Source organism: Hoplias malabaricus, chromosome 8 (genome assembly GCF_029633855.1).
Source record: "Hoplias malabaricus isolate fHopMal1 chromosome 8, fHopMal1.hap1, whole genome shotgun sequence".
NCBI classification, from domain to species: Eukaryota; Metazoa; Chordata; class Actinopteri; order Characiformes; family Erythrinidae; genus Hoplias; species Hoplias malabaricus.
In genome coordinates, this window is record NC_089807.1 from 26,916,808 (window position 1) to 26,944,230 (window position 27,423).

Below are 27,423 nucleotides of genomic sequence, written 5' to 3' on the forward strand. Positions count from 1 at the left end.
TTAATAGTGTTGTTGATAAACAAATAGGCTAACGTCAGTTATAGTTTGCTTTAAAATGTAGTATATGTTCAGATTTAATGTTGCTTGTGTTACAATATAACTCAATGGACAAAATGTGGGTCACATGAAAAAAGTTTAAAAAAAACCCTGGTCTGAACCCTACACTGAAACATTTTTACATTTCTAAAGAATGCAGGCAACAATTAAGTACTTTTCTATTTACTACGGTTGAAGTATGTTCAATACACTATTTATTTTTAGTGGTCCTTTGCTGTTCATCCAAACTAGGTGGTGAAAATAAAACTAACAATAGAGTTGCAGCCACACAGGCTTAGGTCAGGGTCTGTGAGGAGTCTGGTGTTTTCTCCCTGTGTCTGTATGCGTTTCCTCTGTTGCAATGTTTATTGCTTATGTTGAACTGTTCGCAGATGTATGTGTATGAGTGATTAGACGTATGTGTAATGCCCTACGAGGAACTGATGCCTTGTCCGGGTGTGGTCCTTCTTTTGTGCCCAAAGATTCTAGTAAGGCTGTGGATCTACTGCGACTCTGTTCAAGTGGACTTTCCATTTTATTGCAACATACAAACTGCAAAATAGCAAGAGCTTTGATTTTATTTTCTTTTTTTACAATGTTGTGTTTGGAATTGTGATTTTTAACCCAGTAACACAGTTTAAACACTGGCTCACAGATGTGCTTGAACAAGCACCTATGTGTTGTGACATCAAAACTACAGCCCAAACAAAAACTACAAAAAAAACACCAGTTACAGATCTTATTTTGAAGATAATAAATGCATTTTAAGTGGTAGCTGCAGTAATGGGTTGAAAAACATTAATATGTTCATCTCTAATGATTCACACCCAAATCACAGTAAAGTTACATTCTAGTACAGTAACTAGTGTGTGTGTGCTGAATGGGTGATTAGATCTGAAGGACTCTGAGCAGAAATCAGAGAAAGAGTGGCAATTAAGTGTTAGCTAGGGATTTGTTGTTGAGTTTAATGAAATGCTAAATGACCACATGATTAATTAGCCTGCTTTGAAATATGCAAATGTTATGAGGAATCATAGCAGAGATGGTGAGCTGATGATGTATGAGGACATTGGAATATAAATGGTATCTTTAATTTGGATTGCTCTAAAGCACATTTTCAACCATGTTAAGTAAAGAGAGTTACATAGTCTAAAGCCATTTAAAAAAAATAAATAATAATAAAAAAAAAAATACTAAAGTTGCATTAATTAGCATCATGCAAATGAGATCATGGAATTTATTACAATGTGTCGATAATATATTTCAGAGCCTACATATATATATACAGTAAGGTTGTAGGGTACAATATCCAGAGACAATCATTCGTTTATCACACACATAACAGAAATGAAAACTTTAACAGAAAATCTGCAAATATAATTTTTCCAAAATCCAAAGTTTTAGATGTTGGTTGCACTTTTCAGTTTTCACAATCCAAGTTACCTCCAACACATTCAATGATGTAGTGGTCTGGGTGCTCAGGCCAGATATTTTTCAGAAAACAGCAGATTCTTCATTTTATTTTCTCTCCTTTTTTATTTGCTTCTTTGCCTCCCTTTCTCTGTTATGATTCCTTGACAACTCCACATGTTTTCAGACACAGTGGTGAGTCTTCTCACAGTGGAAGGAACAACAACCCTGTGGATTTTTTCACATCTGAAGCCAGAATATAGCTTAATTTACTAAATCTCTCTCGGATAAAAGAAAGATTTTACTGCTGTTAAACATGTTGTGTATGATTGTGTAGGCTCAGCGAGGTTATTAGGAGTCCCACGTCCTCTGGAGCAATATTTTGTCCAACAAACTGCAGTTTTGGAAATTCGTGTTTCGTAAGTTTCTTGGAAATGTTGATGAGATTTTAGTTTTCACTTCCTGACAAACATTGCAGAAACACACACACACACACACACAACACAGTGGGTAGGACTATTACTCTAGGGTCAATTCTGAGCAGATATTATTTGGGAGAAGAATCATTTTAGCACTGGAGTGACACTGAATTGATGAAGTTAATGTGTGTTTTTTCTGAGCTTGTGCTGGAATTCTGAAAAACTCAGCAGGCTCTACTGGACTGAGAACAGTTCAACAATCAAAACTAAATTGACCAACGATGATGGACTAGAGGAAGGCTAACACAAACTGTGCAGTAATGTCCTGAAGGTTTAGTAATTTTTAAATTAAAATCTCAATTTTAAAGTGAAATGATTGAAATGATTATGACTCATGCATAAATGTTCTCTTCAATGAACTATTCATTGTTTGTGCAACATGATTGATTTCATTGAAAAGGTGCAAAGCATAAAAGTCTACAGCCAGCCCTACATTAAATATAGCACATACACTCAAAAGAACAGGGCTTTGTACCTTTATGTAACTGATATAAAATACTAAATTGATGTATTTATTAATGACTGGTTAAAGACATAGATACTGGATGTGTGTTTGGTAAGATGCTGCCCTATAAGGAGAGGAATGACATGGAGAAAATGGATGGTGTTTATTTTTAATCAATTGCTTAATTATATAATTGATTGAATCTCTGGCATAATTGTAAGGGTGAAATTGTTTCTGCGCTCATTAGGAGAATGGTAATTAATGAGGTGAGGGTTGCTGGTGCTCCAGAGCAGCACATGAGCAGAAACCAGAGGATTAAACCCATTCCACTGAAGCCAGAGCACTGCGATATGAAAGCCTTCTCATTTAGTTTGTTTTTCCAGGATAACGGCAATAACATTTTTAATTCTCTTCTGAGTCAAAGAGCTTTTATTGAGGTCGATGTGCTTCTTTGGGGGAGACACTGATGAATAAAGCGAGAGGCAACAAATGTTCTCTATCAAAGAGTCTTTGATTAAAAGGAAGAGCCCTAAGTCCAAATCCAACCCTGATTCTATTCACTGTTCTTTTCTGCTTTATTGCACTTAAAACATAAATAAATAAATGTAAAATATAATTATTATATATATATATATATATATATATATATATATATATATATATATATATATAATTCATAATATAAATACATTTTAAATTGCATGCAATTGTCACTGTAAAAATTAAAACATAGTAACTTTATAGGATATAAAGATAGCACAAAAAGTAAGGAAATTTGTGTTTGGTAGATTATTTATATGTTGTAACAATGCTTCTTGGCAATAAATCTTATATCTTTGGAAAGCCTGTTAATTTCCCAGTGGCACATTTGTAAGGAACATGCATTTGTGGGATGAGCAGTAGAGCTGAGTATGTGGGTTGCGCCCATGGAAAATTTGCCAACTCCTCTCTGTCAATGTCAAACAGCTTATTCTGCCATTGACTCATTTGGTGTTTGGTGGACTGGAAGATTGAAGTTTGAAGAAACAAGAAATATTGGCAATTTAACAATTTATTCACTTAACAAACAGGAGCCTCAGTAGCATGTGGAAGAACCATACACAGCCACAACAGCATGGCACCTCCTCCACATGCTGGTCACCAGCCTGGTCACACACTGCTTTGGGATGGCATCCCATTCTCTAACCAGTATTTGTCACAAATCAACCAACATGGTTGTGTTGGTCACTCTGGCACGAACAGCATGCCCAAGCTGATCCCACAAGTGTTCAATGAGGTTAAGGTCAGGACTGCTGGAGGTAGTCTCTAATAAACCCCGCTCTGTGGGGATGAGCGTTGTCATCTTGGAGAGTTTGGTCCCAGAATGTGGAGATATGGGATTGCCACACCCCATGAAGTAGATAGGTATGCACATACGCACTGCTAGATGCGGCTCGAATTAAAGTTAGTGCAGATTATAAACAGACTGTATTTCACACTACACAGCTGTTTTTGTCGATTTTTATGGAGACTGGAAAATGTCACACACACTACATGACAGGGGATTACATAGTACACGACCCCAAAACTCCCCAACCAAACACGTTTCCTTGGAGTCATAGATAAATATGGACATACGCCTTGCTGCGTCTGTTGTTTGCACTGTTCTTTGTGCAGATCCACAAAGAAAAAAAAACACGTAAACATGTCTTTGGGTCGTGGATGGGAAAATATAGTCAGTGCAGTCTCTAAACACTGTACTGGAAGCTGGAGATTAGTAGAATAGCACATAGTTGCAACTATGTTCCACCTTAAATGGTTCGGAAACAGCAATAGCACGTGCCACATTGTTGCATCATTTAAGGTGGAATGGAAAATTAGAATCCACTTGTTAATTCATGACGTCTCTGCTGCCTAAAAACGTTTGCACAGTAATGTGTAACTCAGATTTTAAACTGTATAATCCATCTAATGCCTCGCTAAACTTTCCCATAAGTGAGCAAAAATATACATAGAATGAATCTAAAATGTGCAGATTTGAATGCACTTCAGTAAAATAAAGAGAACATTTCTTTTCTTTTGCTTTTCTGTAGATATTTTTGAGGTTTTTTCCTACGGCTCCTCAGTCTGAGCACTTCCTTATAAGGCATTCATTTGAAATTCATGGGTGGGAATTATAGTAATGGTATATTAAATGCAGAGAAACATATACGCCCACCATTTTTGCAGACACTTGGTACGTGCAGTTTGCTTTTATATGAAGGGTTCATGAATGAGGCCCTGTGTGTGTGTGTGTGTGTGTGTGTTTGCATGTTCACTCCGTGAAGTGACTATTCAGCTTGGCTCTGTTTTATTTATGAAACAGAGTCAAACGTCATTAGCGGCTACATTTGATTGGTCATGTGACCGAGCCTCTGTTGGAAGTCTTGACAAAACAAAACAAAGAGATTGTGCATTGAATGGATCGATAAAAATACGTAGCGAGTAGCAAGCAGATTGCAGCTCAATGTAAAGTAAAATTCCACTTTTTTACAAATATACTGAAGTAAAAGTAAAAAGCATCTGGTAAAGAGCATGTGTTGGACAGTATTCACCCTTCACAGAAGGGCGCTGCTCTATTTCTTGAAGCATATCTCATAGTCTACTAGTTAGTCTACAGAGTAAATCACTGCTGAAAAACCAGAGATGTGGTCAGAAATCAGGGGCTAAACGAACCATCTGCTCAGTGGCTTGAGACGTCACCTAGCTACAAGCTTATTGAGATTGTGTGTTCTCCTCAAATTAAACGTTGAAAAAATAATTTTGATGGTTTATTCCTCAATCATACTTGGATTAGACACTATGAATATTTTACATTAAATGAGGCCAACCCTGCAAGTTATAATTATGTAAGTGTAATTTACCAAAATATATTTTTATATATAATAACTTCTTTTAAAATTCTTTCTCCTAGAAACAACAGCTCAGTTTCATTGTTTAATATTTACAGGCTCCCAGGGCCCTATATATAGCATTGGGAAATGATAAAGTAATAATTGTAGGACATTTTAATATTCCTTTCAAGCATGTAGATCCACTAAAAAAGACATATTCATCAATCCTAGACTCTGGTGAATTTACCCAAAATATAGCCTACACATTATTGTAATAATACCCTTTATTTAGGTTTGTCCTTGGGTGTCAAACTAACCCTACTAGCCCTAAACTACCATTCTGATCTCCATTTCATGTAAGAAACTCATATTTTTTATTTGCATTTTCAGTACTGTCCCAATATTTTCAGATTTGGGATTGTACAATAATCTATGACAGGCACTACAATATTGTGTAGAGCCTGGACTCATGGTGTATAGATTCTGGGTTTTTATTCATGATTGTAAATTATTTAAAACTTGGAATGGTGACGTATATAATTGCTTTATTCGCCCTTGTACAGTCTTTAATACAAAGGTGAAACCCTGAACACACACACACACACACACACACACACACACACACACACACACAACAATGTAACCTTTCATCTCTTTAATACATGGAGCAATATGAAGGTTTAACGGCAGTTTTTAATAAGTAAAAGCTCATAATTTAGGCCTTCATCCAAAGAAAGACACTATAATGAGCTCAGTTTCTTCAAACACAGATTGAATATCCACCTCATTGTGCCATATTTAATTGCACATATATGTGCGCAACCAAATTTGGTACCCAGACGGCTCTCATTATCTGAAGAGTCCCTTGCTGTCTCCTAATGCAGATTACAGGCCCATTGTGACATGTCATTGTAACACATTTAAATAAACACGAATCTAGCAGTAATCTACAGGAAGATTTTATAAATTTTAAATTAGATCAAGCTATTTTTTTAGATTAATAAGCTTTTTAGTTTTTACATAAGTATGTAAACACACTACACAATGGCAGATAGAGATTAAGGTAAATAAGGGGCTATTTCTTTTTAAAACCAACAGTAAATGAAAATGTCTTCTCACCTCACTTCACAGGAGTGGATGCTGAGTTCTTTGTGCAAAAGACCACTGGTCAAGTTATACACCAGCACAGAGCCATTGCTTGTACCTAATGAAAAGAGGAGCACAATTAAATATTTTTTCTGCTATCACCATCATAAAAATGTTTGGCATTCCCTAAGTCCCAGTGTTTCATTTTGTTTTTCTCATCTATAAACTTCTACCTAATACATCGGTGTTCATGTAGCATAAACCAGCTGTATATTTAATGTTTACAAGATAATTTTGCAATCACTTAAACCCTTACAATTAAATAGACTTTCTTACTGTGCCTTTAAGAATAATAAATGTTATATCTAATGCTTGTGCACATCTGCTCATCCATCAATCTATCAATACAATTTTATTTACAGTATATAGTACTTTTCACAACAGAAGAAACTCTGGAACTAACCAAGACTCATAAGAGGGAACCCATCTTCCTCTGGTCGACACCAGAGAGCACAACAAATAACAGAACAGAAAAGGTGAACTGATGGAGATAATTTGAGGGAAGCATTTTAAAAAGCAGTTTAAGATGGGCGTACATGTACTATATGAAAATACACCAGATGCATTATCCTAGGAAAAAAATAAAACGCTGATTAACTGAGGCTATTAGCAAAAGGAGATTTGCAGGGATGCAGGGAGGGTGCTAGTCTCTAGGGACACATGCTCAGCTATGCACTTCAGGTGCTGCCTCATTACACAGACACAGGCACACACACACAGATTAGATCACAAATGGAAAATGTACTTTGAGAAGGTCCCTCTGGTTACACTGCAAATGAAAGTTTTTAAAAGGCCTCACCCATTAAGACTGACATTATAAGGAGTGTTGCAGCTCAGACTGTTCATTTACATGTACAGTCATAAAGGAAAAATAGTATACCCATTTCACCTGTGTTAACACATTTCCCTGGGTCCATGAAACATCTGTGATAGGTTTTGGTCAAAACATTACAAAAACCAAACAACACAGCACCATTTTTCACCATCTAAACAGACCAGCTCACGAACGACTGATTTCTGTGCTTGTTATTTTAACTGATAATATTTGATGCACTGCCAATTTTTGAAGAGATTTGTAAGTGATTACAACCCCAAGAACAATGTCCTTGTTGTGAAGCATGGGCTTTTCTGCAAAGGGGACAGGACAACTGCACAGAGTGAGGATGAATGGGGTCATGCATTGTGAGATTTTGGCCAACAACCTCCTTCCCTCAGTAAGAGCATTGAAGATGGGGTGTGGCTGGGTCTTCCAGCATGAAAATGACCCAAAACACACAGCCAGGACAAATAAGGAGTGGCTTAGACAACACAATAAATTGTGTAATCCTTTATCAAGCAGGTATAATAACTACATTAAGCATAAATATCATAAAACCATAAATATTTAGCATACTTCACAAAACTTCTAGCAAACCGATGGCCCAAAAACACTGATGTAGGGAAGAAATTAGCATCTACAAAATCTACAAACCATTTAGAATTTAATTATGTTTGTATGAATCCTTTAATGCTACAATTTATTTTACCAAAGCAGCCATGAAGTTGTAAAAAGGCTTTAACCTGCACTTTAAATACTCGTGTACCTTGTGTTTTAAGGGAATATGCTTTTGAACAGTTTTTTCTATTGTAAAGCTATGTGAATGTTGTTTTTTTTTTTAAATCTATGAAATAAAAGTGGCTTGACAGACAACTGTGTACAAACATTTAAAGTGCATGTTTTTATTTCATAAAACAGAGAAGAAAACTTCAACAGCATTAACTTCTTCAGTTTAATTCTTGCTATAACTGCAATTTTTTTTTTCAGTTTTTTGACAGTAAAATGAGCCTGAAACTTTGTAACACCTGATACATGTTTAAGGGCTGTTACAAGTGTAGTGGCTATGGCTCCAGATGTGGAGAATGAGTAAAGGCTGTGATGTCACACTGGAAGCCCCAAGCACAAGTTATTTGACTGCAATGACCCAGTGTTTGCAATGGATAGAATTCTAGAAAACCTCCCTTCATGATTTTCCTGGAATTGTCCTTTTTACAAATTGGGATCAACAAATTCTTGAAATAATTTATGTGAAGGTCAGTTTAAATGGATTTTGCTCCAATCTGTGATTTCTCCTGCATATCAAATCTGAAATTCTTTTTTATCTGCCAGCGGGTGTTGCAAATGTCTGCTTGTTCTAACTCTCTGTTTTATAATATAAAAACAGACTGGCAAAATGCAAATGAAAATAAGTATCAAATTACTTCAAAGAGAAATAAGGTAATCAAGCAATTTTTAAAGTTATACTTTTGATATAATTTTTCTGTTTTGCATTCACAACATTTACTTGATTCTAAGAATATTGCTTGCAGATATATTTTTGCTTTTGTAGAACTTTTGACACATATTTCACTCTAAACCACCACGCACACACAAAAAAGGTTATTTTATGAACAATTTAGAAAGTATTCAGCCTTTCTGAGTTACATGAGGGTATTCTAATGGAAAAGATTTTATAAACATATAATTGTACGCATTTATTATGTTTTATATACTACTATTATTGCATATAAAACAAAGCAAACATATAATTGTTATATTATTAAATAAATGTTAAATAAATGTTTATACATAATATAATTTCGATTATAAAGTCCATTAGAGTACACTCATATAATGCACACTCATATTAAAGTTTGGGAGACTTGTTTAACTGAACAAAAAGTTGATAGTACCAATTAACATTTTAGGCAAATGCCTTTTTAAGTGTGCTCTACCTGCATTTTCATTTTCACATGTTTTATTTACAACATATTTATTGTCCCTCTCAAGGAAATATAAAAAAAAAACTGTTATGATTTATGAATTATGATTGTTGTGATAAATATATCCTTTGTTCATTGACCTGAAAATAAATAGGGCCTAAAGTAGCCTTCACCTTTTGTTCCATTTTAAACACATATCTGATCATAGACAAAGCTGGATAGCCCAGAGGTCTTATGAGGACATTTGTATTCAGGGAAAAGTGTGTATTTACATAATTTTACTTGTATATGAAATGTGTTTTGGGAGGGAGAAACAAAGAATAAATATTACTTGGTTTACCTTTATTAAACATGAACACATTATGTCTCCAGTAAAAACATACAGGACAAAAAAAAATCTTTTTTTTTTATTCCAGAAGCTCATTTTGTGAACTTTGAAACACACTCTCCCACTCATTCTCATACTCAGAAACAGAGTTCAAACAGGAAAGTTCATTGTTTATTGGTGCATCTATCTGACATGGTTTGTGTGTGGTGTCCATAATAAAGTCAACACATATCAGAATACAGTCTTGACAGAGGACCGTTCTGACAGACGCTGCCTTGGGCGTGATATAGCTGTCAGACAGCCATGAATACTTTTAGGGTGGATGGTGGGGATGGAGGGATGTAAGAATGCCATGGTGAAAGTAATAGAGACTATGAATAAGTGTGTATTTAACCCATTCTTGAAGGCCAAAACTTTCACATCATCTTGTGATTACACTTACATTTTACAACTGTTTAAGATATTAACACAGCACATGCTGAATGTTAAACTAGAGAAACTGAGCTTTTCAAAAATATACCATGAGCGTAATTGCTTGTCATTTCTCCAACAGAAATTCTGTGTGATTTACACTTCAAGTGCAAAGTTAGCTATATGGTCCAATCATTTTCAAATTAAATTAAACGAAAGCTTATCAAAGTTGTGGCAATTTGCTCTTGCTGTACTTGTCATGTTTTGCTTATTAAATATTTTGATCAGTAATCATGTTTCAATACACACTAAATCTGATTCAATCAAAACAATTATTTAATTATGTAATTATTATGTAATTATGTAATTTTATTTATTCAAGAACTGCTGATGACCAAAAGTGGCCACAGACATTCCCAGAAACCAGAAAACTTCAAAACATTGAGATTTTCTAGATAACAGCAACTTTTGCAACTTGCAATCCACTGTGCCTGACACAAAATTTTCAGCAGCCCACACGTAAATGTAATCGACCATTTAAATCTAACAACATCTAACAAAGAAAATTTAGTAAACATCCCCCTTGCTCTACCACTTAGGCCCACTGGGGGGCTGCTTCCCACAGGTTGAAAACTGCTGTTCTAGATAAGTGGATGTCTGGGTTGATGAATGGAGACATTTGCTGGATACCAATCTTTTTTATTTAACTGTCCCATCACATAAACAGTACCTAAAGCATTAATCCCAAAAATAGTTATTAAACAAGATAAATGTTTTTTCAGAACTGAAAAGGTAAAACCTTTAAAGATCTGAATATGTAGCTGTCAAGATGTAGTAACTGGAAAATGTAAACTGACAAGAAAAAGAGTATTTACAAACGCTCAAAAAGATGTATGTGATCTCAGAAAGAAGAACGTTCAAGACCCAAAAAATTTGAGTTTGTAACAAACATCTGTACAGATTTCTTTGAAAGACTGAAACAATGACTCCTTAGAATAGAAGCTATATCATAGACAAGAGGAGTTTGAATGAAAAGACACAGGGTGGCAGATGGGACTGTGAAAAGTATGTCTATTTGTGTGTGTGTGTGTGTTGGAGTGGGGTTTTAATAAGACAGAGCATGTCAATTTCAGCCTCTACTGCTTCTATCAGCTCAGTATTTATGCTTCCCCACCTTGTAATCTCAGTCCATCCAAAGTGTTTAGAAGCAGCTATTTCTATTTGTAGAGCGAGATGTGCTGGATGTCTCGGAGACGGACGAAGCCAGACTGGACGGCCACCTTCTCCTGATCGATCCGATATAACTACAGACTGATTGATCTTGTCACGTCCAGAATAGTAGGATTGGTCACGGTTTTGAGTTACACACTGCTGCACCCGGGAGACGATCAGCTCTGTCCGCTGATAATGGCATGACAACCTTCCAAGGACAAACCATTATTTCTTAGCTTGCAACTTCAGTGCTTGTCCTTAAAAGGTCAAAAGTTAGAACTGAAGAAGTACAACAAAACATACTAGAAAGCCTAACTCTAGAACATTTATTTTTGTTCCACTGCTGTAGGTTGAAAATAGCCATAAATTCATTATTGGTTTATATGAAGACATGAGAAATGTCAGCCGTTTGATGTAGCCCCAACAGTAATTCACAAATAAATGTGGAAATTTATTTTAATTAGTAATGGTGCCGGACAGTTATTACATTAAAATTAATTGCACTATATGGACCAGTGTTAATTCTTTAACGAAACCTATGAAAAAAATATTTCTTGAGGAACTATTTTTACACAATGAAAATTAGACAAAAATGAATTTATTTCATTTGAAGATGAGAACTATGATTAAATGTTATGCACTTTTCAATAAATAGATGAATACTAAATGAATATGAAAAAGACTGAATGACCTCTATTTCTAATTTGAAAAATGAAAATTGCAAAGAAAATACTGTAGAAAAATGTTCTGTCTGTTTGCTGCTGTCAGGTTGTCAAGAGAAAGGAATAGTATAGTGATGAGGATTCGACTACCCAAGAACCAATTACTGAGTGTTTGGGAGTCGCTAGTATCGAATGTTTGCCATGGATTCAATTGAATCTCTTAGAACCTACTCGGTCTCTGTTTGCATGCATCTTCTGGATCGCATTTTGAACTAAAAGACCCCACTTAGACCCCAGTTTGCTGCAGTAACAGCCTGTAATCTTTAAGAAAGGCTTGACACTATATAGTAGTACACAGCTGTTATGATTTGACTACATCCAGCTACAAAACTTTGAGTAAAGCATTCAGCTACAAGGTACAAGGAGCAAGGTAGGAGAGATGTTCATTAGTTCTAGATCACAAATACCACTCCAGATCAATTCAAATATAGTGGATTGACCACCATCACTCCAGAGATTGCAGTTCCATTGCTCAACGTAACCTCATATTTGGCTATTCCAAGTTATCGGATTCTATTTGGAAAACCTGTCTTTGAATACTACACCCTTACACAGTGTTTCATCTGGGTTGTCTGTGTTTCATAGAATTAAGCCCATGATACTTCTGGAAGGCTCAATGGTGAAGCCTGACATCCCAGATCCAACCCCCTCCAAGTCAGCTTTACAGCCCTACCCTTAACCATCAACAATGGTGAATCCACACCTCCCTGGAGACTAAGGCTGTACCTAGCCCTACCGGCACCGTTAATGCCTGCTCAGTGTCACCAGTTCCATGTTTGATTCACATGATACATCACCAACAACCACAATAACACACACAGCACTCACCTGCCATGTGCTCCACATACCTATAACACCTCAGCCAATTCACCTCTTCAGTGTATCCCCCACCCCCAACTAGACTGTGCTTTTAACTGTTTCTGATAACTCTTTCACAGCTGCCCTTAATTTTTTGCCTTCTAACACTGAACTGCGCAAGCAGGTATGTGGCAGTATTGGCTACAGATCCACTAACACCCATCTCGACCAGTGTTACATGTGGCTGACACCCGTGTCCCCTCACCTCAGCCGCCAAATCCGTACTTCAGTTTTTGAATGCTTCATCTACTGCATCCTCAAAAGGAATTGTTAATTTTATGAAGTAAACAATCCATTTACTTTCACAGTACAGCACTATGTTTGGCCGCATTGTAGTTAATACAATGCACTCTGGGACCTGCAGTATTTTTTTTTATGTAGGTTTGCCACATAGAGAATGTGTTCTGCACAAAATAAGCAGTCACTGATATGATTGAGCATTTCTTCATTGAAACTGCAGTGTTCCAAGTCAGTCTCAAACAGGCAAGTTCAGCCAGCCAGGATTTCTTACATTGCAAACTAAAACAATCAGTCTTGTCAATTTGCAGAGTGGGGCTATTTGGGCTGCAGGCCAGTAGTAGAGGCATAAGTGGACACAGAGGTGGGGTTTGATTGCAGATTGAGGGCATTGATTGTGGTTCATTAATGGGTATGAAGTTACATTTAAGCCACTTTTATGGCATTTTTTGTCTTGAAAATAACTTTTATACATGTAAATTAATGAACAGATATGAGATTTTAGGGGATTCATTGATGACCTGATGGTGACTTTAAATTATTTGTGAAAAAATTAACACTTCCGCAGGAAGCAATTATGGCATATCCTTGCATATTTCCACATATAATTTTATGAGGTCTGTCTCCTCCAGTATATACTGTTATATATTATCTGCCAAACCTAGAATGTGCTTATATTAAAAAAGACACAAACAAGGACAAATTATAAGCCCTAGTGACTCATAAAGGCTGCATTAAATTCATGCAAGCACTGTAAGAATGGTCTGTCACTTCAGTTACTTGCAGTCTGTGTGTATAATGCACTTGCAACATAGCACACGTCAGAGATTATTAAACATTCATAGTAATACACTCAGGTGGTGGAACTTTAGGAAAACCATTAAAACTGCAATACCATTCAGAATAAGACTATAAACTAGTAACCACCAGGCTCCAAGAGCAGTAAGGTATAGACCTCATTTAGAACATATTTATATTTCACTAATATACAGGGAGTAAAATACATATTTTAAAGGAATATCTGAAAAAAAAAGTAAAACATTAATACTTTAGTGCAAAGTTGATATCAAATTTATATTTAAAAAAAAAAAAGAAAAGAACCCCAGACCCTGAAGACGTGTGATAATGACACTATCTGTTGTGCCACCTTGTACACCACAGTAATTTAGTAAGATATTTCTAAAACCAAACTGAACACAGAAAAATTTGTTGATCCCAGAGAGTTAAAGAAGCACAAATAACTAACTAACGGAGTACAAATACAATATAACCACAATGACAACTGGGGCTATAAGAGATGAAAGAAATATAAAAGTGATTAATTACGATTTAAATCATTATGTGCTGTGGTTGTTTTAAATTATATTTAACAGATAAACTAATATTTTTCCTTTCATATATTGATCTACCAAAACTAATAAATGTATAACATTATTTGAAAAAATAAGGCAAAATAAACATTACTGCTTCATTCACTTAACAGAATTCTGGGAATGAGAAAGTCGTCATGTGTGGAGCTTTTTTATTTTATTTTATTTTTTTCCCAGGCTAATATTTCTATGGAGTATGTTTTGAGGTGTGCACAGGTGTCCATTGTGATGAACTGCTTTCCCAAATTGTTGCGTCATATAGTTTGAGCACAGCACAGGGATGCACTTTCTCAGCCTCTAACCCCATGTTCAGGCAAAAAAAAGGACTTTTTGACACAGAAAATTCTGGGGTCGGCCCAGGCTGCTGAATAGCAGGATAGACTTCCTCCTGACACTAAGAGATTGCTGAATTCATCAGGATTCACTAGTGGCAGATGTCAAAAATATGTAAGCAGATCAGGGGGGAAAAAAAAAAAAAAAAAAAAAAAAAAAAAAAAAAAAAAAAAAATGCATGCCTTAATATTTAACTGGCTATAGAGTCTGGATCTTAATAATATATTTTAATAAAATTCTTTAGATATACAGTACATGATAACAACCTGATTTTGCTGAGGGATTAGACCTGTATCAAAATCTCCAGAAGACACTTCACTTTCTAGGAAACTGAATTCAGGAGGGTAGTGAATGATTTCTGACACTATTTTGCATGGGTTTTTACCAAACAATGCAGCCTGTTATGGTTATCCGCTATCCACTAATGTCAGCATGTATTGTACTCTACACTACTTTGAGGTGAATTGTGGGATTGTTTGATTGCACAGAAAATTGTCTGCTATGTTTTTGGACACTATTACAAACTGGTAACAGAACTGACTACTAACACAGAATCCTTTTTGTTTTTCAGTGTATATTCATTAATTGATTAATTCATTCATTCATTCATTTTACATATCTGCTTCATCCAGTTGAGGGTCACTGTGGATGTTAAACCTATCCAGAATCACTAGGCACGAGGAAGTAACACATCCTAGATGGGGCATCAGTCCATCAGGGTATCACACACACCTACAGACACTTTGGAATTAACAATACACCTATCACCATGTGTTCCTGGACTAAGAGAGGAAACCAGAGCACCTAGAGCAGTGGTTGCCAACCAGTCAGGTAGATCTCCAAGACAATCGCAATAAATCTGGCTGCTTCAGTTATCGTATTTAAGTTATAGCTGTGTCATTCTGTATCCACAGTCGTTCATTAGCTAGTTAAGCAGGGACATATAAACCACTGTCACACTGGTTTTGCATCCCTGATATTTAATGCTGATTATAAATTACAACACAAGCGAGTGTCCCACAATGCCCTGGTGTTGTGTCAAGTTGTGCTACATAATCGAAATATGCGGGCAAAAGTATACTTTTTTTTTTTTTTTTTTAAATTCAGCCACCTAAATAAAACTGTAGGTAAGGTATTTCAATATTTCTGAATATCAGAAAATGAGAACGAAACATATTCCAGACAGTCACCCTAGGTGGGGTTCGAAGGCACAATTTCAGAGCCCGGGATCCGTGTGATAGCGACTCTAACTTTTCAGCCCTGTTCTTGAAAAAACAGTAATGTCTTCTGTAAAACCTTACTATGCAGAAAGTTTCACATTTTTCCTGAATGTCTTTTAATATCCATGTTTGTAATCAATCTTGCTAAGATTTTAATCAAAGAGATGACTGAGGGAGACGGAGAAAAGGAGAAGAGAGGTGTGGGGAGGGGAGTGCAACACTGGCATTTAGATTAAATGATGAACGGCAGTTGTGAAAAGCTTTATGACATGTTTGTGCCTTTTTCTCCTCCCCAATCATTTATCAGATTGGCTGATTTGTTTTGCTCCATTTATTCATCCGTTTCCTTTAGAGCTGCTACCAAGGCAAGGTCAGATAACTGATAGAGGTTAGATGAAGCGTCTGTGTGCAAACATACTTTAAGATCCATATCCATTTCTCAATGCCTCTCCTTTCTTTTTTTTCTGCTACCCTGGTATTTCATGGAAATCAGACGTTGGCAAAGTGGTGAAAATGGTGGATAGTGACTTTGCAATTTAGCAAAGCCACTATACACCATTTTCACCACTTTACAAACATTTGATTTCCATGAAATACCAGAGTAGCAGAAAAGAATAAAATATGAACTCACCTCATTGATGTTTAAAATCATTAATCTTTAATACTCCTTAAATTATTAGTGCTTATCTCATTCATTCTTATAAACAAGATCACCATTATATATCTATAAAGCATAAGCATATATGGTGCAACAATTAACATTTTAGAAATGTAACCATTTGCTGATTGCACTGGAATGATCAAACCTCGTGATTTTTTTCAAGACGAGAAAGAGAGAGAGAGCGCGTGCAAAGAAGGGTGTGGCTAAGCATTGTTTAATGTGGAATATAAAGGCAAACTCATAAGTAGGTCTGTGCCATATCATACCGTTTTGCGATAATATTGTCAGCATTTTTAAGATGATTAAAAAATATATATCAATATTGTGATAATAGTGATTTTCTGACTTATTAATGTAATGATGTCAAGCAGTTACCCATAACATGGCATACATTCCTTTAAGCACAGTGATGTATGTTGGAAAATGGCTCTGATGTGGAGGAATTAAAAAAAATTGAAGTGACTTCAGTCGTGTGCTGGTAGTTTGGATACAAAATATCCAATGTGCAATAAACCATGGTACTATGTAAAACATAAAAGAAGCCTACAACAACACAAGGAGGAAACAACTAATCTGTTTCATCACCTCAAGCAGAAGCACCTGGCTGAGGACAAGAAAAATAAAAAATGCAGTTAGAACAGTTCAACAGCCAATGAGCTCTAACCCAAGCAGACTTCAAGCAAGAGTCAGTAACTATTCTGTATTTGTTTTGTTATTTACTGTGAAGCTTTAAGGTTACTTTTTGTATAATTGTTTATGTTTGCTGTTTATATGCACAAACTAAATTTTCTGCACTTTGGGTGTGTGATAGATTTATATGGTACATTATTTTTATACAAAATCTGAATCTTGGTACGTTACTGTTGTTTACAAAATAAGCAAATGTTTACAGATTATTTTGTCACTTATTCTGAATGTACATTTGTAGTAAAGTAAGTCATTTTAATTAAAATAACATTAATGTGTATATAATCATATATAAACAATATATATGATTGATATTAATATAACATATTTTGTTGCAATACTGAGTTTTTTCAGTGTATTGTCATATTGCTAAGAATTTCATTATCACAAAAATACATTGAAATATCGTGATATTATTTTAGTGACCATCCAAATATTCCTCCACCAAATAGAGAGGGGTAAAAATGTTCTTCAACTAAAAACATCTACATATGACAATGACATATGACAATTTTTCTGATACTGAATACAAAGCGTTTTCACACCTGAAAGTATGGACCAGGTGCATATTTTTGTTGCACTATATGCATCTGATTTGTGAACTTTTGGTTTCATGGTGGAATTTAGTGAGTACACTAAAGAACTTTGTTGTTAAATATATGTTTATACACCTACATCTTATTCACATTTTTGGTTCCACCTTAAATGGCTGAACTTGCATTGCATTGCGTTGCATTGATTGCATCTCAAAGGGTGGAACTTAATGTACTTTTGACATAAACCTTACGTCATATCCTATAGCATTGCCTGACGCACACCTCTCCAGAAGTTCTAGAGACTACAGACAGCAAGATAATTCATGGAGAGATATTTCATCAGATATTGATTTGGATAGCACAAAACAAATAAAACTGTGAAACGGGGGAAAATAGGGATGCCTCCAGGAATAAAAAATAAATAAATATAGATTTAATATAGGCACTAGATTTAGCCCTAGTAGTTTGGTGGTATAACTACTGTTCATTGATTATGCAGTTTTCACTTAAGGCAGCATGGTATGGCTATGGTATCAAATTTACAGATAAAGGCTTTGATAAGTTTTGTGCTATTTTTGTGAAGGCACTGAGTAAATCGCCTGGTCAAGTCCATTTCTTTTATAATCCTTCAATGTTCTGTAATTGGTCTGAATATTTTCACACGACACATGAAACAAACCATGGCTCACTTTTTTCCAGACTGTGATGACCTTTTTGGGTCAGACAAAATTTTGTGGTCTGAGACCATTTTCACACCTGCTATTTTGGTTTGGACCAAACAAAGTAGATGTAAAAGTAGCCTAGGAGATGCCGAAGGCCTCCAACATGACTCTGAACTGGCATTTCTTCTCCTCGTTACGCAAGTGCCTCGATGGCTAAATAATGCATTTATTTACAAATTATTTAGATTCTTTTAATTGAAAATCGCACAAAAAACACATTTCAAATGTTGCAACTGTTTATTATTTTTTTTTCTCCCTTTTCCTCTAAGAATATGTATAGGTGATAGCATATTTATCACTGTGTTGTATCACCTCACATTTAAACATTCTGTAAATATTTGGGAACCGAGGAGACCCACTGCTGTATTTTCAAAGTGAAATATTTCTCAGTTCATGCTTGATATAGGATTCCAGCTGCTTAACAGTTTGGGTCTCTGTTATAGTTATTTTGTTTTATTTAGCACCTCTCTTGACTATGGGACAATGCTGTTGCAATCTATGCAGAATGTGCATTGGTATTTTCTTGCTAAATTAAGCAAAGACAGAAAAAGAAAAAAAGACTTGATGAAGTTCTTGATGGCTTCATGCTGCTCCAAAACCCGTATATGTCACTCAGCATTAATGGTGACTATACAGATGTGCAAGTCACCCATGACATATGCACTAATGCCCCCCATACCAATAAGGATGCTGACTTTTGAATGGTATGCCTGCCAGTTTGTCTTTCTCCCAGATAATGCAGATAACGCAGCATGTATACTTTCCAAAAATAATTCAAATTTGGATTTGTCTAACTACAGGACACTTTTAGAACCTGTTTCAACCCAACTTAAATGAGCTCAGGTCCAGACAAATTCTGTATTTCTGGATCCTGTTTTAACTTGCATTTGTTTTTGTAATTGTGTTTATTTTTAATGTGCTGGGCATCACGGTGATGCAGCAGGTAGTGTCACAGTCACATAGCTCCAGGGACCTTGAGGTTGTGGGTTCGAGTCCCGCTTCGGATGACTGTCTGTGAGGAGTGTGCTGTGTTCTTCCTGTGTCCGTGTGGGTTTGGTCCGGTTTCCTCCCATGCTCAGAAAACACGCTGTTGGGTGGATTGGCAACTCAAAGGTGTCCATAGGTGTGAGTTTGTGAGTGAATGTGTGTGTCGCCCTGTGAAGGACTGGCGCACCTTCCTGGGTGTGTTCCCACCTTGCACCCAATGATTCCAGGTAGGTTCTGGACCCACCGCAATCCTGAACTGGATAAGTGCTTACAGACAATGAATGAATTAATTATTATATATTTTTAAGAAATTATTAAATCTCTCAATTTCAACATTTGAAATGCTGTCTTGGTACTGTGTGCAGCGTACTTGTTGTGCTCAAATTTTTTGCAATTATCCACAACTTGTGATTCTATAAGTATTCTCAAAAACATGCCTTATATGATTGCCAAACAGAGAAAAAACCTTGTGCATCTATTCCACTCGAGAGCCCAATATAATTGCAACTCATATCTAGATGACATCAGATACAACACAAGACAAACTGATTATTCTGAACTCATACTTCCATCATATTTACAAGAACAAACAACAAAGCTTAATCTTTAACATTAGAATAATGCATTGTGTGGCAACATAAAACAATGAACTGATGCAAAACAAAATAAGACCTAATTAACAGAAACAAATTCACAAAAACTATGTGCAATACTTTCCCTTCTGCTACAGTATTGAAAGTACACCACAAATCATCATAAAACCAGAACAAAAAAATCTCAATAACACAGTAGACAAAGTAGGCATAGGACCATCCTTAAGCATTGATCTTTAAATATACAAGATCTATGAACAGAAGATTATTCAAATCATAAACATTTATTTAATCAGCACCCTCATATCACTACCTGAAAATATGAACCCATTAAATATTAATAATTAGAGAATTAACAAGGGCAATCCTGAATTCACCAGTGTCTGATTGAAATTGTCCAAGCTTAACAAATCTTTATTTTTAATAGTGTTATAGAAATCTTATATATAGATTATATACAGCAAACATCACCAGAAACGATCTGTAATTACAATTTGTAGATTTTACTTCAGCATCTGACACAAAAGCCTATAGGTTAATCAATTAACCAAAAGCAAGACTCAAAAGCTCTGAAGTGCATAGGCTGCTAGGAAAACTGCCTGCAGCAAAACTAAACATTTTGTTTGACAATCTGTTTGTAAGCCTGACTAATACTTTCCTATTTCTGCTTCTAATGCCAGCCTTTTAATCTCGACAGATACTTGTCCAGCTTCTCAGCAGGTTTTGGAAGTGGCATGTGCAATACTTACCTACAGCCAGTAGGGGCTGGTAGTGGTTGATGTTCTTGGTGGTCAGCGGGGGGCACATGCGCAGAGAGAAGGGTGGTAAGGGCAGACCTGACAGCAGCCCAGTTAGAAGGAACTTCAGCTGCACTTCCTGCTGACCAGCTGCAGGCCCTGGAGGATCCACCCCTGAGATCAGAGTGTGACCTTGAGGGGACACACAGCCAGAGAGCGAGGGTGGGTTTGTTAGGACACTGACAGCATTAAAACTGTGTGGCTCTAGTCATGTTTATAATCAGCAGACAAATGATTATTTAAAAACTGAATAAAAAAACAAGGACAAACTCTGAGACTAAAGCAAAGTCATGAATGGTACTTTTTACAGAACAATATATTCAGTGAATAGCTGGTTAAATGAGTGAATGAGTGAGACAAAAAAGGGCACAAAAAATGGGCAGACAATTAGAACCACAGATGAAAAACTGAGTAGTAGGTGGTCACACACACACACACACACACACTTCACCCTCAAGGCAAACTGCAGGAAGTATTCATGATTTAAGAAGGCCTCCGTGTATGAGAAGGTTTTTGGTTTTGGGCTCCTGACTGGGACAAGTGAAAGGTATAAATGATAAAACGAGGGAGAGAAGAGTGTGCTCTTAGGACCTCAAAATTATCCAGCCTTCAAAAAAATGGGTCTTACAAGATGATTAATGTAATTTCACATTGAAGACCGCATCAAAGTAGAGGTGAAGACAAAGAATAAGAAACAAAGGGACACCAGTTATTTGGCTGGTTCTCAGAAAGAAACATTAATTCATTCATTCATTATCTGTAATTGCTTATCCAGTTCAGGGTCGCGGTCATAAAGAAACATGCTATATATAATAAATAATGCCTTTTATTTCAAGGGCTAAAAGAGTACAAGTAAGTAACGCCAAGCTGATACCAGCCCAAAATAAATAAATAAATAAATAAAATGCTGGATTTAAAATCAGAAGGGGAGAATATGAATCTCATTTTATTCTGTAACAAATCAACCCTAAAACAGTACAATACGGATCTAAAATATTTCACCTAAAACACATATTTACAACTATTTGTAAAGAAAAATGATTGCATAGATATCAGGGTATGATTTAACATCAGTCTCAATAACGGCTGATATTCAATTAAAAAAAAAAAAAAATCAATACTCATGTCAGTATCTGCAAATACTCAAAGTTTCAATACTGCTCTGTATACATCTGTCAATTATGAGTACAGTTTTAGGAGTGCATTTGTGTAGATTATGCATTCCAGTGTCTCACCAATTGTCGTGTTGAGGGAGAGGTCCGGGATCCTTTTCTGGTTTCGACTCAATGGAGCACCACAGAAATTAATTGGAGAATAGAGAGGGGACACGCCAGAACTGTAATCAAATGATAAATAGGTAAGAGTATAGAGACAGCGAGACAGAGAGAGAGATATACATTTTGATATCTAAATGAAAAAGTACAAATTCTCTACAGGAAACATACTATTTATTTGCCAAATTTATGTTGGAAAAAAAACCCAGATACATTCTTGCTTGTGCAAAGGTAATGGCCCATTTTAAATAAAAACATTTTGTTTGTGTATGACTATGTGTAGGTTTAAAACTGGGCCTCACACAGACTCAGGACAGATAGTTTAATAAGTGAATCACAGGTTCACTAAGCATAAAGTCACCTAAAGTTGGCTTGTGTTTTGCTGCTGTGAGCTTTTAGTTCCCAGAGCATGACCCGACCATCACTGACCACCAGAGCGGCTCTGTTCTCGTTGACCGGACAAACCACAGCACGGTAGGGTCGCACTGTCTTGGTGACACGAATAGCATCACACTGTGAGCGAAGGTCATACACGAGCTCCTGTACACTCTGCTCTGGGTCTGCAGCTGAAAAACAGCAAGAGAGAAATTAGACTGGGTCACAATTAAATATCATCTACAAAGAAAAAAGCAAATTTGAGATATAATAGCACATCAAAGGCTAAACTAATGGCGCTGATATTTTCACTAATATTTTATACTTTCACTAAACAGCCATGCTGCTGTAATTAATGCAGGATATGGATTACTTAATGGATTACCTTGTCTTACTTAAAAAGACAGACCTTCTTTGAAAAAATACATTGTCTAGATGGCATTAATGGTGCCTTTACAGATGTGCAAGTCATCCATTCCATGCACACAATATGCACCCCCATCATGTATGCTGGATTTTGAACTCTGTGCCTATAACAAAACACAATGCCCCACTCCTGTATAGCCCAGAGGACGCAGCATCCATTAATTCCAAAAATAATTAACATTTTTGATTTGAGGCGGCACAGCTCCAGGGGCCTGGAGGTTGTGGGTTCGATTCCCGCTCTGGGTGACTGTCTGTGAGGAGTTGGTGTGTTCTCCCCGTGTCCGCGTGGGTTTCCTACGGGTGCTCCGGTTTCCTCCCACAGTCCAAAAACACACGTTGCAGGATTGGCGTCTCGAAAGTGTGTGTGAGTGTGTGAGTGAATGTGTGTGTGTGTGTCTGTGTTGCCCTGTGAAGGACTGGCGTCCCCTCCAGGGCGTATTCCCGCCTCGCGCCCAATGATTCCAGGTAGGCTCTGGACCCCCCGCGACCCTAAATTGGATAAGCGGTTACAGATAATGGATGGATGGATGGATTTTTGATTTGTCGGACCACTGGACACTTATCCACATCCCTCTCAGTTCACCTTAAATGATCTTATGTGATCACAGCCAGTGAATTTTGGCTTGGTGTCTTGTCCCTTGCTTTTATATCAATTTCTCTAGATTCCTGAAGCTTTTAGTGATATTTCTGATACTTTAAAATTTCTCTGTTTCAACACTTGACACATTGTCTTTTTCTGTTTCAACATTTGACACATTATGCATTACATCAGTACATCATTATTAACAGCTTTAGTGTCATAATTATCACAACCACAAATCAGAAGAAAAGTGGAGACATTCATAAAATTAAAATAAACATGAAAACAGTGATTTGTAAATCATCTTTGACATGTATTGCATTGAAACCAACATAAACCCACATTAATTGATTTTTACACTTTTTTTTGCAAAAAATTTTTTTTTCATTTTTACAACATATTTAATATGGGATAGTTAACTTTAACCAGCATTTATCATTTTTTACCACTGAAGCATCAGATTGTTTAAACCTTTTAATTATATTTTGCAGAAAAATGCTGAAATATCCAATTCCTTTCCAATATTTCTTTGAAGAACTATCTTTTTAAACATTTCAATAATTTGTTCATATATTTGTGGCCCATTTTTGTCACATCACATCATTATTTAAGTATTTTATGCCATTACTCACCACTGTCCCACTTGTTATTTATTTATTTATTTATTTAATGTGTTGCACGCCAGTCGTAAAAAAAAATAAAAATAAAAAAACATTAAAGATATCTTTTGATTTACAGCCTAATAGTAAGCCTACAGTTAAATTAATTAACTGAGCAACAGCATGATTTCATGTGCATCATGCAGGCAGACTAACTGCTGGGATTTAATGAGGCACATCAGAAGAGAAATGTATAATGGCAAAACTATAAAAACTTGAAGCCAAGGCTAGGTTCCTGGATATGAACCATCAGCCTTTTAGTCAGTGGAGCACTGCCTTGACCGCTGAGCTCAGCTGAGTGTCTGAGCAGCTGGCCAAGCGTGTTAGTGAAGCCTTTTAGATCAATTCATCTTGTGGCTTCTTGCGGCTAAGCAGAGTTTGAAGCGAACACTCCAAGCGCTATGGCCGAATTTTCAGCTCAAACCTGACCTGTACCCAACCTGAAGTGGATTATAACAGACAGGGTATTACACAGCTTTGCTTTAATGCTTCATTATATGATCACCCAATACTCAAATGCTGAAGCTGTTCTCAACACAGCCAATGTTGAGAGAGAGAGAGAAAGATTAACTTTGTTATCTTGTATATACAGGGGTTAGACAATGAAACTGAAACACCTGTCATTTTAGTGTGGGAGGTTTCATGGCTAAATTGGACCAGCCAATCTTCATTAATTGCACATTGCACCAGTAAAACCATGTGCATCCAATGGTTCAAACATTGTGTCCTGAAGGCGGTGCCGTGTATCAGGATGACAATGCACATGAAAGTGAAGTTGAACATCTCCCATGGCCTGCACAGTCACCAGATCTAAATATTACTGTGCCACTTTGGGGTGTTTTGGAGGAGCGAGTCAGAAAACGTTTTCCTCCACCAGCATCACGTAGTGACTTGGCCACTATCCTGCAAGAAGAATGGCTTAAAATCCCTCTGACCACTGTGCAGGACTTGTATTTGTCATTCCCAATATGAAATTACACTGCATTGGCTGCAAAAGGAGGCCCTACACTATACTAATAAATTATTGTGGTCTAAAACCATGTGTTTCAGTTTCATTGTCCAACCCATGTATACATGCATGTAGATACGTTGTATCAGCATTATATGTCAGTATATGTATGAACAGGTGGGCCATTTATATGGATACACCTTAATAAAATGGGAATGGTTGGTAATATTAACTTTCTGTTTGTGGCACATTAGTATATGGAAGGGGGAAAACTTTTCAAGAGGGGTGGTGAACATGGTGGCATTCTTTTTTAAGAGGGGTGGAATTTTGAAGTCGGCATTCTTGGATCCAACTTTTGTTTTTTGTTTTTTTCAATGGGAAGAGGTAATTTTAACTTATTGGGAATTTTACAAGAAAAACAATGGTGGACCCATGAAAACTGTCAACTGTCCAAGCTTCATTCATTTAGCAAGAGCCCACAGCATAGCACTTGCTGCATGTCACTGGAGAGTGGCATCAGTCGAACATCCCTTCAGCGGATATTAGCTACTCACAAATGACACCCTTACAAACTCCAGCTGCTGCAGCATCTCAACCAGGATGACCTAAATCAGCGCACTGAATTTGCAGAATGGGCAAAAAAAAATTGGAACAGGACCCTCAGTTTACACAGAAGATTTTGTTCAGTGATGAGGCAAACTTTTATGTGAATGGTGAAGTTAACAAATAAAACCACCGCTATTGGTCTGACACTAACCCACATTGGATAGATCCCTCCAAGACTGTTGGAACAAAAGAAATTGATGGTATGGGGTGGTACATGGGGTACAGAAATAGTGGGGCCAATCTTCATCAATGGAAACCTCAAGGCCACTGGATATGCGAAATTGCTACATGATGATGTGCTCCCGTCTTCATTGCACTGAAGCTGGCACGTTCCCTGAGTTTTTCCAGCAAGATGGTGCACCACCACATTAGGGGTGTCATGTCCGAGCATTCCTAGATGAATAGTTTCCTGTAAAGTGGATTGGTCGTCGTGGGCCAGTTGAACGGCCCCCAAGGACTCTTGATCTGACCCCCTTAGACTTTTATCTTTGGGGTCATCTGAAGGCAATTGTCTATGCTGTGAAAATACGAGATGTGCAGCACCTGAAACTACGAATACTGGAAGCCTGTGCTAGCATTTCTCCTGCGGTGTTGCTATCAGTGTGTGAATAGTGGGAGAAGAGGGTTTCACTGACAATCCAACACAATGGGCAACACTTTGAACACATTTTATAAGTGGTCAGAAACTTGTATATACCTCATGAAACAATAAAGCTACGTTAAAACCAAGCACACAATTGTTTTTCTTGTGAAAATCCCAATAAGCCAACATGGACACCACCCATTTTGAAAAGTTTTCCCTCTTCCCATATACTAATGTGCCACAAACAGGAAGTTAATATCACCAACCATTCGCATTTTATTAAGGTGTATCCATATAAATGGCCCACCCTGTATATTTATTTATCTATTTTTACTATATGAATGCTTTGATAATACAAATGTGTGAAATTGTCATGTCAATAAAGCAATAATCAATGAACTGAGAGAGAACGAGAGAGTGTGCAATTTCAGCTAACAATACAATAATAATATAACAAAGCGGACATAAATGTGTGACTGTGTCTGTTTGTGTGTGTTCAGAGCTGCTGTTTAAATCTGACCAATCGAAATGTAAGCAGTGAGTGCGACATTCCTGACAAACACACACACACACACACAATAAGAGAATATATGTCAGAGTGGACCAAACCTATAATTTATCTGCTTAAAATCTGACACTTTGACATGCTCCACTGGTCAGGTAATATCTTGCTAGTTAGTGTGTGTGTGTGTGTGTGTGTTGAAAATCTAGCCTTGCCATTTTCCTCTGCCAACAGCGTGGTGGAGCGGCACACTCGTAGGGTGATGCATCCATTCTCATGCAGACAGTAAAGCACATCCCTCTGGGCACACGGGATCACCTGCAATCACAGGACAGAACAGTGAGAGATGGTGTGTGTGTGTGTGTGTGTATGAGAAAGAGAGAAAGCAAGAGAGGAAGAGAGAGAAGAGTGTGAGAGAGAGCAAGGAAGTGAGAGAGCAAGAGAGAGAGAAGAGAGTGTGGGAGAGAAAGCAAGAGAGGGAGTGAGAGCAAGTGCGAGAAAGAGTGATAGCGCAAGAGAGAAAGAGCATGAGAGAAAGAGAGCGAGAGTGCGAGCAAGAGAGAAAGAGTGCGAGATAGAAAGAATGCAAGAGAGAAAAAGAGTGTGAGAGAGAGGAGAGACAGCAATAGAGAGAGCATGAGAGGGAGAGCAAGAAATAGAAAAGAAAGGGAGCGAGAGCAAGAGAGAA

The 27,423-nt window shown here is 36.8% G+C and overlaps 1 protein-coding gene across 1 annotated transcript in view; it reads right to left on the reverse strand.

The window, feature by feature from the left end:
• Positions 1-27,423, reverse strand: part of wdr11 (WD repeat domain 11) — a 131,766-nt gene that overhangs the window by 76,561 nt on the left and 27,782 nt on the right. Inside the window, exons 7-11 of the mRNA XM_066678724.1 lie at positions 26,951-27,053; positions 22,417-22,621; positions 22,017-22,117; positions 20,734-20,913; positions 6,342-6,426 (exon numbers count right to left, since the gene is read on the reverse strand). Coding sequence (XP_066534821.1) covers positions 6,342-6,426; positions 20,734-20,913; positions 22,017-22,117; positions 22,417-22,621; positions 26,951-27,053 — 674 coding nt within the window. The remainder of the gene's footprint in view (positions 1-6,341; positions 6,427-20,733; positions 20,914-22,016; positions 22,118-22,416; positions 22,622-26,950; positions 27,054-27,423) is intronic.